This window comes from Cupressus sempervirens, chromosome 7 (assembly GCF_028749045.1).
Source record: "Cupressus sempervirens isolate cs-2001-9-10 chromosome 7, ASM2874904v1, whole genome shotgun sequence".
Taxonomy (NCBI): Eukaryota; Viridiplantae; Streptophyta; class Pinopsida; order Cupressales; family Cupressaceae; genus Cupressus; species Cupressus sempervirens.
Window position 1 is genome coordinate 628511290 of NC_143124.1, and position 15632 is coordinate 628526921.

General features: G+C 36.4%; 1 protein-coding gene across 4 annotated transcripts in view; it reads left to right on the top strand.

The window, feature by feature from the left end:
- The first annotated feature begins 465 nt into the window (after nucleotides 1-465).
- LOC149548267 (uncharacterized) overlaps nucleotides 466-15632 on the top strand; it is a 312683-nt gene continuing 297516 nt past the window's right edge. For all 4 annotated transcript variants that reach the window (XM_089792325.1, XM_089792327.1, XM_089792328.1 and 1 more), the window contains exons 1-2: nucleotides 466-669; nucleotides 818-895. In XM_089792325.1, the coding sequence (XP_089648451.1) occupies nucleotides 854-895 (42 nt within the window). In that variant the 5' untranslated portion in view covers nucleotides 466-669; nucleotides 818-853. The remainder of the gene's footprint in view (nucleotides 670-817; nucleotides 896-15632) is intronic.

Sequence of the window (15632 nt, forward strand, 5' to 3'; positions counted from 1 at the left end):
TTTTATTGAAGAAAATTGAATTTTCTCCCTACCAAAAATAGTATGGTCCAATAGAATGGATGAAATATGTGATTTAAAAAAGAATGAAAAATTAGAAAAAGATATAAACATTTGAAATTTTTTTTAATTTTTTAAATTCTATGTCAATTGAATTGAATGAAAGGGAAGAACTAATAAAAATATTATGATTAATTAATAAAATTAATGTTCTTAATAAGAAATGTGCAGTAAAGATTAAAAGAAAACCATTTGATATAAATATATGTTCCATTTAAAAAAATAAATAAATTAAAAATATATATCATTACATGAATATTAAAGTTCTATGAAATATAACTGTCTAAGAATAAGAACAATTTTTGATTTGATTTACCGAATTCAAATATTCCTTAATATGAAAAATAAATAAATACAATTTATAATGTAAAATTAATCTATAAATGCCTGTCGCAAGTAGCAGTCTGCAGCGATAAAACTCCTCTCCGAATACATACTTGGAACACAAGACAGATGCTTAGTGCGTACTGGTATTTTTAAGCTCGTCAGAAGTCTTTAATACGATCATTTGCCGACGAAATAGCATTACATTCCACGATAAGCTTAATTGCAGAACTATAACCAGGAAGAACTATAGCGCTATGTTCTGCGCGGGAAAGAGAAGAAACTGAGGTTGTATACATGCTTAAATTCTAAAGTTACATATAATCTATTTAATTCTTTCCACAAAAGATTGGAACTTCCCTTTTAGTTGAAGCCTTCTGAATTTTGACGAACGAATGCAAATGTTGCTGATTTTAACTGAAATTATGTGTGGCAGTGGAAACTTTGATTTTTTAAACCAAGGATTTCAGCTATGCTTCAATGGACGGGAGGATCCAGACGGAAAGTCAAAACAGTAAAATTCAATCTCTTAATCTCACTGTCCTCTTTGAAAATATTTACTGTAACAGTCTTGGTTAACCTCCTCTTGACAGGCAGGCTAATAATTGATACGCTCCTTGAACTGAAAATTTAAATTGCGGTTTAGAAATACATAGTTCGAGTAAAGCGAACAAAGGTCCGGCGATGCGTATTTCAAAACGAGCACAACGCTTAGATAATGCACATTTCTAGTATACTGTACAACATTTGTAAATACTTCTGAGTAAATGTAAGATGATCAAGGGAAGATAGCATTTACAGTTGAGTTTCTCGCATGCTCTTTCATCAGGGCATTTTACTTCTAGTTTCCGATTGAAGAGCTTTCAGTTAGATCCCTTCTCATATCTATCGCGAGCTAATTGTGCTTTTCAAGTCCCGCTGACATACTCTGGTCGTCTGTGGACATTAATATGTTTACTGTCTTGAAAGTTTTCAAAGTGATAATCGTTCTGTAGAAACAATTCCGTGTTAAGACATAACTGGTTTCCCTTGCAGTTCATTTAGGGATATTTCATCGAAAACGTTTACTTTTCCAAAAAGGTACTCTATTCTAGCATATCAATTGAGGGAAATTATCTTAGGGAAATGTATTTTTGAATTTATTTTTCGGTCAATTAATTTTAGAAAAAGTTGAATTCTTACTTTAGTTCAAATTAGTGAAGCTTTAGCCTAACAAGGCTCAGAGGAGAGACTTTCCAGGCTCTAGCTTCACTAATCTGGCAATTAGAATCACCCTTAACGCATATTAAAATATGCTTACTTATGAGTTCTCTTAACATGAAAGCTCTGGTTCGAAAGTTTATGGAATTTCTTCTGTGGAGAGTTATTCTGCGGAAGTTTAAGTTTGAGTTCCTAACGGAAATTCATAGGTTAGTCTAAAGCAGGCCAGCGAAGACCCTGTAACAATTCTATAATACTGCATGTGAAGTGGCTTTGTAGGTATTTGTTTCGCAGAACTATTTTATGTACTTTCTGCTTCCTGCTGTATTCTAATGAGTATCTTAAACATCGTCAAATCGAACTAATTCATTAGTTAGTGCCCTTTTACATTCACTTTTAACTTATTTCAACGCAATTCAGAAACCCCTATTCTGATAGGATTTCAGAAAATATAAATTAGCACATTCATTTTTACGTGTAGATAAAGATAATGTAATGTTTGGCCTTATCAGGCCTTTTACATTGTTCAGATTAACATCGTATTACTACATACTAAAAGGACCGAGTGCCTGTGTTCTCTTGGATTGCTTGACTTAAATTCTGTAGTATGTTTCATAAGCAGTTACACAGAACAATTGAAACAAAAAGAGATTGCCACAACTGTACATGCTGTACACTCTTCTTGTATCATGCATTTACGAATGAGAAGTTGAAAGATGACGGCTAGGTATTTGAGGATAAATCTTTTGTTTCCAAGAATATTTGACCAGAAAGAAAATTAAGTTTTGGTTTTGCAATTGCTAATGTTGTTTTTTTGTTGTTGTTGTTTGTGTTCTTCTCTTTTAAAAAAAAAATATTTTCCTTGATTTGAGACAAAAACAAGAAGATATGCAAATAGTCTACACTGAAATAATTCAGAAAATAATGCTGATAATAGCTGGTTGTAGGGCTGAAGTATTGAACTGAGAATTGATCAACACTTCCCAAATCCAATTGAGAATGCACCCAGGTTCATCGATTTGGTACAGGAGTTTTACTCTCTGATTATACCTGTAAATCACTGATAATGACCACAATCAGTAACAAATATGTCCTCTGGCTTCGTACAGGCTGTATGGCTGAGGTAGGAGTGTTGTGCTTCAACCAAAACCTTAATTTGTGAGGGTTTGTAAGAAATTCTGCCTTCAATTGCTTCCCTTGAAATTATCAAAAACTTTTCTTAGTGTAGATTTTGCCATCACACCAAAAACACATATTGGTGGTGGAGAGGGATCTAATCGGGGATATAGTCGCTACGCCAACACTAAGCCATTGATACACAATGGATACAATCACTGACTTCCCATAAGCTACACTACTGATGACAATGAGCAATAGTCTCAGCAAACCTACGATTTGCAACTTTTGGATAAATTTCTGCTTGCAACTATCTCCCGACAAATTATTATAAATCTTTCAAAACAGTTGACTCACTAAAATTGCTCTCACCATGAAATCAAAATGTGGCAATTTGGTAATTTCCAATCTTAATCATCTCCAGCTATGGAATTTCCTCATGCTGCTCAGAACGAAGGGTTTTCATCCTGAATCCTTTGAAAACACCAAACCTGAAGCTCTCCAATGAGCTGCAAGTGTAAATTCTCCATCATAGATATGCAAAATGAGCTCAAAACATCTTTTCTTTTCAACTCAAACCCTTATTTCGACTTAGGTTTTATTTGCCCCTTTCTTAAAATAGTAAAATAACTTGTTACTTAATTAAAAAGTGGTTATGATACCACTTTTATATTACTTTATTATTTTAATTTGGCCTCTTTCTTAAAACAACACATAAGTTGTGATATGAATATCAGGATTTAACTGTGTGATTTTGAGTCAAACTCGATGACCCATGTTTCATGAGTAGTGATTCAACATGAATCCATCTCTCATGAGAATAAATGGAACACTTAGCACTCATTGGATCTAGGTGATGCTCACAGGGGTGAAGCACCGGGACTTCCCGGGAGGTCAGCCATCCCAGTACTACTCCAGCCTGAGCGCGCTTAACTACGGAGTTTCCTCCATAGTTAAACCCGAAGCTTGCAACCCCATTTGCAAAACCTTCACCAAGTGTTGTGCCTTATGAACCATTCATTAGAAAGCCCCTTAAGCTCATCAATTGATAAGTAGGAGATCTTTGAATATCTTTCTAAGAGGGAGTTGTACCTCTCAATTCAGAGGAAAGCTGTTAATCTCGTGATAGTATTTCCAACTGTTAGTGGCAGTTGTCTTTCTATTCGGGCATTTTGAGTCATTTATTGTATTTAATTTTCGAAGGACAAATCTGTTTACGAACAATCATAATCCCTCTTAATATAGCATTTACTTCCAAAGATTCTAAAGTATTTCACAGTAGGTGTATGCCCAAACTAAAGTTCATAAGGTGTCTTACTAGTACCTTGTCTAATTTGCACTCTATTCATAGTGTATACTGCGGTGTTCACTGCTTCTCTCCAAATTATATGTGATACATTGTTTTCAAACATCATTGCTCTAGCTGCTGCTATTACTGATCTGTTCCTTCTTTCAGTTATCCCATTCTGCTGCAGACTCTTAGGGGTTGAAAGTTGTCTCTTTATACCATTATCCTCACAAAAGTTGTCAAACTCATTTGAAATAAATTCTCCACCTCTATCTGATCTCAAGCATTTAATTTTTAAACCAGATTCATTCTCAACTCTACTCTTAAATATCTTGAATTTCTCAAAAGCTTTCGATTTATCTCTAAGAAATGCAACCCACATCATTCTATTGAAATCATCAATAAGAAGCATAAAATACATTTCACCGTTAAAAACACTTGTTCTTGTAGGACCACTTAGATCTGTATGCACAATCTCCAACTTTGCTAAAGTAGTAAACATCTTGCTTGGAAATGAACTTTTCTTCTGTTTTGCTAAGACACACCCTTTGCACATCATATTAGTAGGTTTCACAATCTTAGGCAAATCTCTAACTGCAAATGTTGTATTGACCTTCACAGTGTTATCAAAGTTGAAATGACAAAATCTCTCATGCCATAACTGAATGTCATCCACTTTAGCAACCAAACATGTCATTTTAGTAGTTTCAATTGAAATACATTACCTCTTGTTCTTGTAGCGCTACCAATCAATGTACCATGCTTATCCTTGATAATGCAAGTCTTCTTTGTAAACTGCAACTGATATCCCTTGTCAACAAGCTGTCCTATGCTCAAAAGATTATGTTTCAATCCATCCACAAAGTAAATATCCTCAGTGTTAGTCTTTCCATCAAGAGTAATAGATCTTTTTCCTTTTATGTGACATATTGCATTATTTCCAACTCTAACTATTCCACTATAATAACTATTGTATTTAACAAATTTGTTCATGTTTCTAGTCATATGATGGGAACAACCACCATCTATAATCTATTCAAACTTTTTCTTCTCAATCTGTAATACTAAGGCTTTTTAGTCTTTTACTTTTTTCATGTCTTTTACTTTTTTCATTTCTTTTTCATGACTTTCTTCTTTAATAGCAACAAATCCTATCTTACCATCCTCATTAGCACTATCATCTAGGAAATTCACCACTTAAATCAAGTTCATCATCCTCATTAACAAAGAAGCAATCCTTAAGTATTCTTGACTTGTAAGGCTTTCTAGGCTTAAACTTCTTTTCTCTTAGGACATTTAGAAGAATAATGACCAAGTTCTCTACATGTTCAATAGCCAAGTACCTTTAGGTTCTCTCTTCATAAGGAGTTCATTAATCTTCTTATCTTTCTTCTTCCTTTGCTGCTCGGCTACCACTAGCATAATCTCCACTTGTACTCACACTTCTTATCAATATAGGTCTCTCTCTTTGTATGCTGAAAGTTGTTTCCACTCTAGGCAATTTTTCATTCTGTTTCATCCACAGTTCAGATGACTACAACCTTCCAAGAAGAGTCTCTTTTGTAAAGTTAAGTGTACAAGGAATAACTTGCTCATTCATTTGTGCCCTTTGACGGTAAGTAGGTGTTGAAGTCTACAAAATTTTTCACACAATCTCATCTTCTATCTTAGTTCCACCACAACTTCTGATTCTTGTAACAATCTCAGATATCCTACCAAAACATCCTCTCATAATTTCATCTTCCTACATTTTAGCATCTTGAAACATATATCTCCAACTTTGCAATCTAGCCTTCTTAGCATGTTTATCATCTTCAAACATCTTCTGTAAAGTAATCCAAATTTCCTGTGCATGTCTTAAAGATTTTACTTCTCCATATTTAGTTTCAAGAAGGGCTGATAATAGTGCTTCTCTAGCAAGCATATTCTGCATGAATAGATTTTTTTTCACTTTGTTCACAAGATTCAAGTTTGTCTTCATCTACCACAGTCTTCTTTTTCATAGTGACAAATCGAAATTCTGGACCCATTCATAGTAGGTGAGTCTTCATCTTCTCCTTCCAGCTGTCATTATTAATTCCATCAAACTTCAGACTTTCTTTCTTGAAATAAGAAATGGATCTCCTCAAGCTGTTAAACTTTTCTTTCAAGGACCTAATGCTCTGATACCAATTGTTAGAAAGTAAAGTCCACCAAGATAACTGTGAGGGAGAGGGGGGGGGGGGGGGGTGAATCAATTATGCATATAAAACAACTCTCAATATTTTTATTAAATTTTGAAACATGTAAAAAATATATGCAACAACCATAGAAAGATAATCATGCACAATAACACCAGATATGTTAACTAGGGAAACCCTTGATCAGAGAGAAAACCCCAGTGGGAATGATGCCCATAAGATGATTTACTAATACGAAAGTTCCTTGTGAAAGGATGGACTCTGTTAGGAGCCAATGAAATACAATCAGTACATATGAGTCCTTGTTAGGAGACTTTGATCCCTTGTTAGAAGATTCCAACCATGTTAGGAACTGGGCGAACCATGTTAGGAGTTGAAAGGAGGACAACTGGACTCACTGTTCAAATAGCCTAAAAGTGTCTTCACGAAACAATCTTCAGGATAATCTTTCCAAGTTCTGAACTGACTAATCAACAACTTAGTTGCCAATACAGCTCCATTGAAGCTCACAGTACATCCTCAACATCAATCTCTGCTTTGATTAAATACAATTCGCATCCTAGTTTGCATAACCAACAAAATGATCTCACTAATCATATTTCCACACTCAAAACAATTATTGAGTTGGCCTTGAGACTTTTTCAATTTACAATGAATAATATAGGACATCATTAAGATATTACATTACACATTATATTACAATTAACACTTCTTATAATGATTTTATCAATAGTTGGCTCACAGGAAACAACATGTTGAACAAACTTCATAAGTTGGTTCAAACTGCATATCTGATTTCACCATCTGAAACATAGCATCTTGAACATGTCTTTGACCTTCCTCTAAATGCGCTGAACACAATTCCATCTCTGCTAAAAGATACAATTGATTTACCAGTACCCACTTTCCAAAAACTCTCTTTGAAAGCTACCTCTAGAAAACATCTCATAACTTTGTCATATCTTCACAACTCTTTCTGCTCAATTAACTGTAGCGTCTATATACATCACGAAATATCTTCTTAAGTGCACGAAACCCAATTCATAATCCTCTGACAACACTGAACACATCTTGCTTTGCAACTGTGGCGATCTTCACAGAATAAAGTGTATGTTGATATCAATGACAAACACTATCATGAATGCAACACAAACACTCAATCATGTCTTCAGCAATGCTAACATACTCTCCATTGTATGTCCCCATTTGTTGCCAGCATCAAAATTTCAGGGATTAGCCTAATATTGGATCCTCGTAGGCTAATGAGGATGGTTAGAGGGTCTTTTGAGGATTGATTCATCTCCAACATTCAATGATTTATGGATTTGGCCTTTGTTCAATATCATTTGGACTCCATTTGCCATACTACGTATAGTAAGTCAGGAGTAATAGAGATGAACCATTTCTATTTTTAGAAAGTGTATTTGGTCACATGAGGAATTATGAGGAGAGATCCCTATTTTAGACGACATGGCAATCATACAAGTATTTCAAGAGATATTGAAGTTCAAGTGACTTAAGTGATTTATTTAAATATTTTAATGTTATTATAAAGTTATAAAGTAACTTAAGTGACTAAAAGACAAAATTTGGCTTTTAAGCTCACATTGCCTAGTTGTTTGTGTCTTCCCTCATATCGAGGTTATAAAAGTGTGGAGCTACATTGGGATTAGGACATGAGCTATATTAATCTATTGCTACAAAAAGAGGTTGTTTTAATGTGACTGGTATCTCTGAGGACAAAACCCCTCGAGTTGTTTGAGGAAGGTGGACGACACCCCAGCCCCTCATTAGGAACAAAATATAGATTCAGGTAGGAAATCAGCAAGAAGAAATATAGTATTGGCTTCAAAACTGGAAGTAAGTTATCTGCTGACTTATGAGTTGAAATAATAGTGGAATGGATTAACCTTCTTCCATATAGTATAAACAGTGACCATATCGGCTAGATAGTGGGAATAGAGTTGGAAGACGTGGATATTGGGTGGATATTTGGCAGCATTTGGAAGACACATACAACGGATCATTCATGTGAGCAGGCTGATAAACTGCAGGTACATACAACAGAGCATTCACATGAGCAAGTTGATAAACAACAGACACATGCAACAGTCCATTCACGTGAGCAAGTGATATCGGTTTGTCAATCCTAGATTGGGACGTTCTCCATACATTTATCAAATTGCCAACATTCTCCTTCCCTCATACTTGGAAGTAGTATTGAGCCACAAGTAGGCTGGTCTACGGGTTGCTGATAATCATATCAGAAAAGCTCCGCAGGGAGCAGTTGGGTTAGGGGAAGACATAAACAGATCAGGACATTAGGTTATCTTGATTCCATGCCTAGGATAGTCAACAACAGTTAGCTCGGCCACCATCGAAGGAGCAGCCTGTGATAACTCATATGCACCAGATTATGTAGAGAGTCGACCATCACACGTTAGACTACAAGTCTATTACTATTTAACTGTATATGTGCAAACTGAGTAATTATGAATCATGTAAGATGTTTGTCTAGTTCATATGAATATCATTCCCATCTGGTATTTGCATTTGTAATTTCTGTTATAACAACAAGTTAGTAAAAAGAATAACTTTGGATTCAATAGTACTTTAATATACATCTTAGTTGATTGAATGCATATTACCACTATAGTGTGGGATCATATCAGTGATACTAGATCTTAATCTCTGGGTTACATACCAACAGTTTTATGAAATTCCACTAGTCCTAGTTTGAATTCTTTAATCAGGACAAGAAAGATTATTACAATGGTATCAGAGCCTTAAGTCCTACCATCTTGTGGGGAAATTTATTACGTAATAGGTTGGAATAAACAGGAAAAATGACAACCAGGTATGAGGAGAAAATCTATAAATTTAGTCACCTCCAACCTAAACATGTAGTCTTTAGAACAGATTGACATAGAGGACAATTGTTTAGTGGATGAGGAGTTAACTTTTGGAACAGGTGAACAGGTTGAACAGGCTAAACAGGTTGAACAGATTGAACAGGCTGAACAAGCAAACAACATTCAAATGACTCATAATGAGACTGAACAAGAACAAGAAGTAAGGGAAACATTGCGAACTATTAGAGATGGGCAGAACAACATTGTTAATGCACTCAAATAGCTTGCAAGTACTATGCAACAACTAGCTTCGACTAACAAGTGAGCTTGGAGTCATCATAGTGGAGGTGGTAGTGTGGTAGGATCACCCCGAGCTATTAGGCCCCTCACACGGAACACTGATAGGCCTTTAATGCCCGTTTTTAATGCAAAGGAAGAGGTAGCACCACTTGCGGCACCAAACTTACTACCAGATAACGTTATGGCAATGCACAATGAATGAGATTTGTTCTCTGATCTAGTTAAACAAAATTTGTCCTTTGTTCAATACTCAAATCAAAAAAAGGAGAGCTAGTCAGATCTAGAGACAATTTGGAGGACAAGGTATATGGTTTCTGCCTTTAGAAGGTCGACATCAAGATTGCAGGGAAGGAAGCTTGAGTTGTAAAAACCCTTGGTTTTCCTTTGCAAGTCTTGATCAGCTAATGATCAAACTTGCTTTTTTGTATTTTCAATTTCTTAAAAAAAAACTATATTTTTTGAATTCTTGCAAAGTATATGATAACACAAGGAGAGTACTATGATCATACAAACAACTCCAAATTATGTCAGATTTTATTGTCAAGAAAGCAAGTATCTTTGAACAACTTAATTCTATTACAAACTTAAAAAAAACCTGGTTATGTATTTGCAGGTGCCGCCAAACAACAATGAATGTGTCCAACGTAGCAATGATATCCCACGGCTGCTACCTCTAACACCTAACGCAACCAGAGAGCCCACGTCCAATGTTTATTCAGATAAACTTGACCTCAATTGCAACGGCAACAGGAAACGTTTGACGTGTGGCTTCAAACTCATTCCACAGGTGGCTCACGGTATCATGAGGAATAACCTTGGCCTTTTCTTGGCTATAATTATTGACCCCAAACATTAGCAATACCAAAACGACATCCAAGTTTGAGACTCAGTCCACACGTACTTGCAGAATTTTGATGTCAACTGTCACTATAACCAGATCAGTCCTTCTTTAATTGCCCAACAGTGGCAATTAATTGACCTTCAAAATATTCGTCTCCCTAGATACAATGGGCACAATAGGAGAATCAAGCGAATAAGAAATCCATTATACTTCAGCAGTGGAATAAAAATACTTCTCAGATACAGTGATGATAGTAGAGAAGTTAGGCAATCTTAGCTATACCTTAGTAGCTAAATTGCAAGTGCAATTTTCAGAATTTCCAAGCCTTATACATCAGCAAGGGCATACAATTAAGAACCCAGGAAGAAGCCAGAAAGACACACAATCAAATATATAATCAAGCGTGCCTCTCCCAATAAATGAGCTCTTATTTATAAGCTTTTCGTTGTCCAAAGTTTCCTTAAAACTCCACTTCAGAAATTGTGGAAGTTTCCCAAAAGAACTCAACATTAGAAACTTTCCAACTCGCTTTTTAGAAACATCTCTTAAAGTCATTATTATAATAATATAAATATTATTATAATAATGCAACTCAATGATTAATAAAAAAAGAGCTCATGCAATTATTACTTTATTAACTGCAGGCATAGTTCCAAGAATCACGGCGATTCATGCGATTCACGCAATTCGGCGATTCGATTCAAGCCAAACGATTTTTTGTGAATATGTGAATCGAATCAGCGATAAAGGGTTTATGAAATAAGTTACTCACTAAATTTCAAGGGTTTTTTTAATTTTCCGATTCATGGCCGATTCGATTCCGATTCATGGCCGATTCACGATTTGATTCGGCCTTGCCGATTTCGATCCGATTCCGATTCTTGTTACTTTGACTGCAGGTGACGACCAACTGTTGAAGCCACCCACTGCACTGCCAAAAATAGAAAGTCCACAACTAAGACCCCGAAAACACCATGTCAGCTCACAAGGGTCGCTATGATGAGCTAACTCCATCCACTGTGTTGACCTGCCAAAATCAGGGACATTACACGAGTTTTCCCTGACAGGTGTCCATGATGCAGATACCTGTATATAGTATGACACCTGCTAGTTCTATCTGCAGTGTTGATGATGGACCCATTTAAAGAGATCAGTAGATGTGTCAGTACCCATGGTGGATAGCGGCACTAAGCTTTAGCATGTTTAATCCCCTAGAGTTGTTGCAGTTAGTGTAGAGACAGTTGATGCAGTTGTTACTACCTATACTCCAGGCTCTCTTGAGGAGGGAATTATTATTGGGGATTTGTATGAGAGTTGTCATAGTGTTGTTCTAGTGCAGGAGGCAGTTGCTTCCTTAGGTGGGACCAATGCATATATGGAGTCACCTAGTTGTGATGCCGATGATTTGAGTGTTATAGCGGAGTCAGTAGATGGGGGTTCATGCTCTAGCATTATTGATTCAAAGCTTGGCATAGAGTCATGTGTGCAGAGTTAGGCGACGGAAGTTGAGGCTCTATTAGGTGATGGGGATGTAGATAGTATGGACACCTTTGGTGATTTGTTGGATGATGCTATGAGTTGCACTAGGTATGACACCCCTTGTTAGATATGGGGTGATGACTCTAATGAGGTTTTGGATAAGTCCTAGGATTGATGTTTACAGGATCTTACTATTGAGGTGGAAGCTGAGACATGCGGGAAGTTTGAGATTGCGAGGGCTTCTATTTCTTCAAAGGAGTTATTTGAGGTACATAGTAGTTGTATCTCGGATGCAGATTTATGCAAGGATGATAGCACATGTATGAGTGATCTTGTGGTGGACAATTTTGATTCAGTTTCCTATCACAGTGCAGTTAGTGAGACACGAAGCTTGCATAGGAGTCAAGGGTTACAAAGGCATCATGTGACTTATCAGTTGAAGGTGAGTGATAGTGACATTTCTTCATCTCTTGATCATTATGATGCTATTCGACATATGCTAGCTACATCTAGTTGGGGTGCCCTTGTGTCAGATGAGCATAGTAATAGTAGCCTTTCCCTAGCAGAGGCTTATGCTCTTCGAGAGGTTATTAGGATCTTGAAGCATAGTTACTTTCAGTTAGTTGATGACAAAGATTACCTTCTGGAGTGGGGTAGCACCTGCTATGAGACATTGTTAGGGAAAGAGGATGAGGTGGTTGAGCTCACCAGGGAGCTTGAGGTAATGGTGGACTCTCTTCAATATACTCAGTTGGCTCTTCAGGAGTCATAGTCACAATTGGGTGAGGTTACCGTGGAGTTAGAATGGGTACAGTCAATACTAGCCCTAGACCCTATTCAGTTACATATTGTGGTTGGTGGTGAGTTTGCTTCTACGGTTGAGGATGAGGGACGCGATGATGTGGCGAACACATTCATCCGGGATATGAGTGTAGTATGTACAGAGGAGGGGAGAGCATTAGTGGGGACACACTCTCATGGTGATTTGTTTCCTTCTACTAGAAGTGAATCTATTTCTTCTTTTCATACAACTCGTAACATTGGATAGTTGGCATTGTCACATTTTCAGAGAGATCAGCTATGGGTTATGGGGGAGCAAATTGATGCTTCCACATATAATTTCTACTGTACTGAGTCATTCATGGAGTATTTGCTTGAGAGCTCGGATTTGTGGGACGTTTCATACAGTGTATCTGAGGGTGCACTCATTCGGGGCTCTCGTGCTATTCGATGATTGGTGAGGAAGATTGTAGAGACCTTGGCTACAATGCTTCCCAATAGGGATTTTGTGGTTGGGCTTGTTGAGACGGTTGCCCAGGATCCTGCCCGACCAATAGTTCAGAGTCAGATATTGGAGCCATCTTTTGATTTCCAGTTTGATGACGATGAGCCCTTAACAGAGATTGGGTGTTTTTATCGGCATTACACTATGAGGAGTGCTCATCACTTTTCCTTTGATGCACAGGTAGAGGACTTGGTTTTCAGTGTTATGGATGGTGACAAAAGGTTTGGTATTCACTACACCTGCAGAGGACGTACTTCTTAGCTAATAAAGGGAGATTCTAAGATATAGAGTATTGTGAATCAGTTGGACGTGCTAGTGAAAGAGATGAATCAAAATCACAAACAGATGACCCAACTGATTTCAAAGCCAAGATTTGAGTAGAGAATGATATCATTTTTTCTAAGAATGGAAGGTGATGATACCGTTGCAGCTTCAGATTTGCAAGACATTTCTTATTAGACACTGCATGAGTTGGGCACAATTGAGGTGGAATGTGATCCAAATTTATGTCAGGTTAAGTCAAATGATGCAGTTGTTGGCATGAGTTCCTTGGATCATGTATTTGATGGAGATGCAGCGACAGTGGGAGTAAGAGCATGCGAGGATACTGTCATATCAGTAGTCACTTTTGTGTTGGTTGAGCCATCCAATGAGAAGTTTAGCAGTATGCAAGCGGTTGTATATGTGTGCTCTGATGATAGTGCACTTGTTATAGTCATGTTATACTATCGGTGTTATACTATCGGTCAACAAAGTGTTGATGTCCACTTCATGAATAGTCCTACGATTGACATGGATGCAACATTGTCTTATGACAATCCGTTGTTTGAGGTTGATGTTGATCACTCACCTGAGTGGAGTTGGACTTAGTTTTTAGTTTCACTATTTGTAAAGATTTAGTTTTGTGTTGCAGTAGTTAGTAATGTTCTTTTGTCCACAGATTTTGACGTGGCTACATCTATGGTTGATATGGTTGGCATGAGTGCATATGGTTCTCCTGTAGCTACGTCTCTTTAAAGGATTGTTGATCAAGATTCCAATCCAACTTATTTTATATGGGTGAGAACCAAGATGAAGATATTTCTTGTGGGGAATTCTTTTGGTGATATTCTAACTCCTACATCGTTAGCACAAGTTTTGAGTGCTATACTATAGGTTATGTTGTTGGTCCTGATGATGTTAGTGGTATGCAGTTCGTACAATGTTGACAAGGGTGTCATGTAGTACTTCATTTGGGATCCAAGTGGAGGTTGGATTTCATTGTGATTTTTGGAGTGCTTGAGGGAAAGAAATCTCGGGAAGGGAGGACTGTAATGTCCCCATTTGTTGCCAGCATTAGAATTTCAGGGATTAGCCTAATATTGGATCCTCGTAGGCTAATGAGGATGGTTAGAGGGTTTTCTGAGGATTGATTCATCTCCAACATTCAACAATTTATGGATTTGGCCTTCGTTCGATATCATTTGGACTCCATTTGCCATACTTACTATGTATAGTTAAGTCAGGAGTAATAGAGATGGACCCTTTTTATTTTTATAAAGTGTATTTGGTCACATGGGGAATTATGAGGAGAGATTCCTATTTCAGATGGCATGGCAATTTGGTGCAGGAGCGCCTAGTCATCATATAATTAAAAGAGATCATAACTTATTCTTTAATTATTTATGTTCATTCATATATGTTTCAATGTCATTCTATGTAATAGAATCCAATTGAAAAGAAAAGTTGTAAGAAAAAAGTAATGTTTTCCACATTGTCATAGTTAAGGTCCTAATTGGTTTAATATGTAAGAAGTTGTAAAATGACCCCTAAAAGGGTAATAATCATGTAAAAGGTTATTAAATGGTCATTTCAACATGTCTTTAATGTTTATGCAAAGTAATGGCATCACATTTGTCAAAAGTCTCAAAAGCTTTCAAGAAGGTGAAGAGTTGCAAAAAATGCAACAATGTAAAATTGCATTAAAGTTATAGAAGGAAGTTCAAAGGTCATGTGTGGTATTTGTAAGGTCTAAAATGACCAAGAAACTATAAAATTCATTGTAAGGTCGAATCAAATCATAATGGAAGGAATTAGTAACATTTGAAGCAAATTTAGAGTGATTCTAACTTGTTATTTTGATTGACTTTTTAGTTCTCTTGTTGTTTTCGGGATTTGTACATCTATGTACAGCTTGAAAATCATATATTATTGATATGGTAGATTAGGAAAATGAATAATCCTTCCATTTCTTTTGGTTTGAGTTTATTTCATGCAGATTTGAGAAAGTTATGAGCATTTTATGGATGACAGTTTTTTTTTTTCAAAATTTCAAATTATAGTCATATTGAAGCAACGTGTACGAATAGTTAATCTCTGTTTCAAGGGATGAAACTTATATTTCTGGAAAGAGTAACGAACCAGCTTCCTAATGAAATTGATTTGGTACATTTTTGTTACGTTGTGAATAAGTTATGACCATTTTAGTGAAAACTGGTTTTTAACCAACTTCAATAGAGTCACAAAAAATGGGTCTTAGTGTAGAGACCATAAATTTGGTTTCAACCATTAGATGTTTCTGAATTTTGGATATGTTGTAAGAAAACTAATTGCGCCTAATGTGGACGGTTGGATTGAAGAAATAAGATTTAGTTAAAAAGTTATAAATCTTTGTATGCAGGCCTATCTTGAATGACAGATTTGAAGTTGATGTTTCAAGGTTGATTTGTTA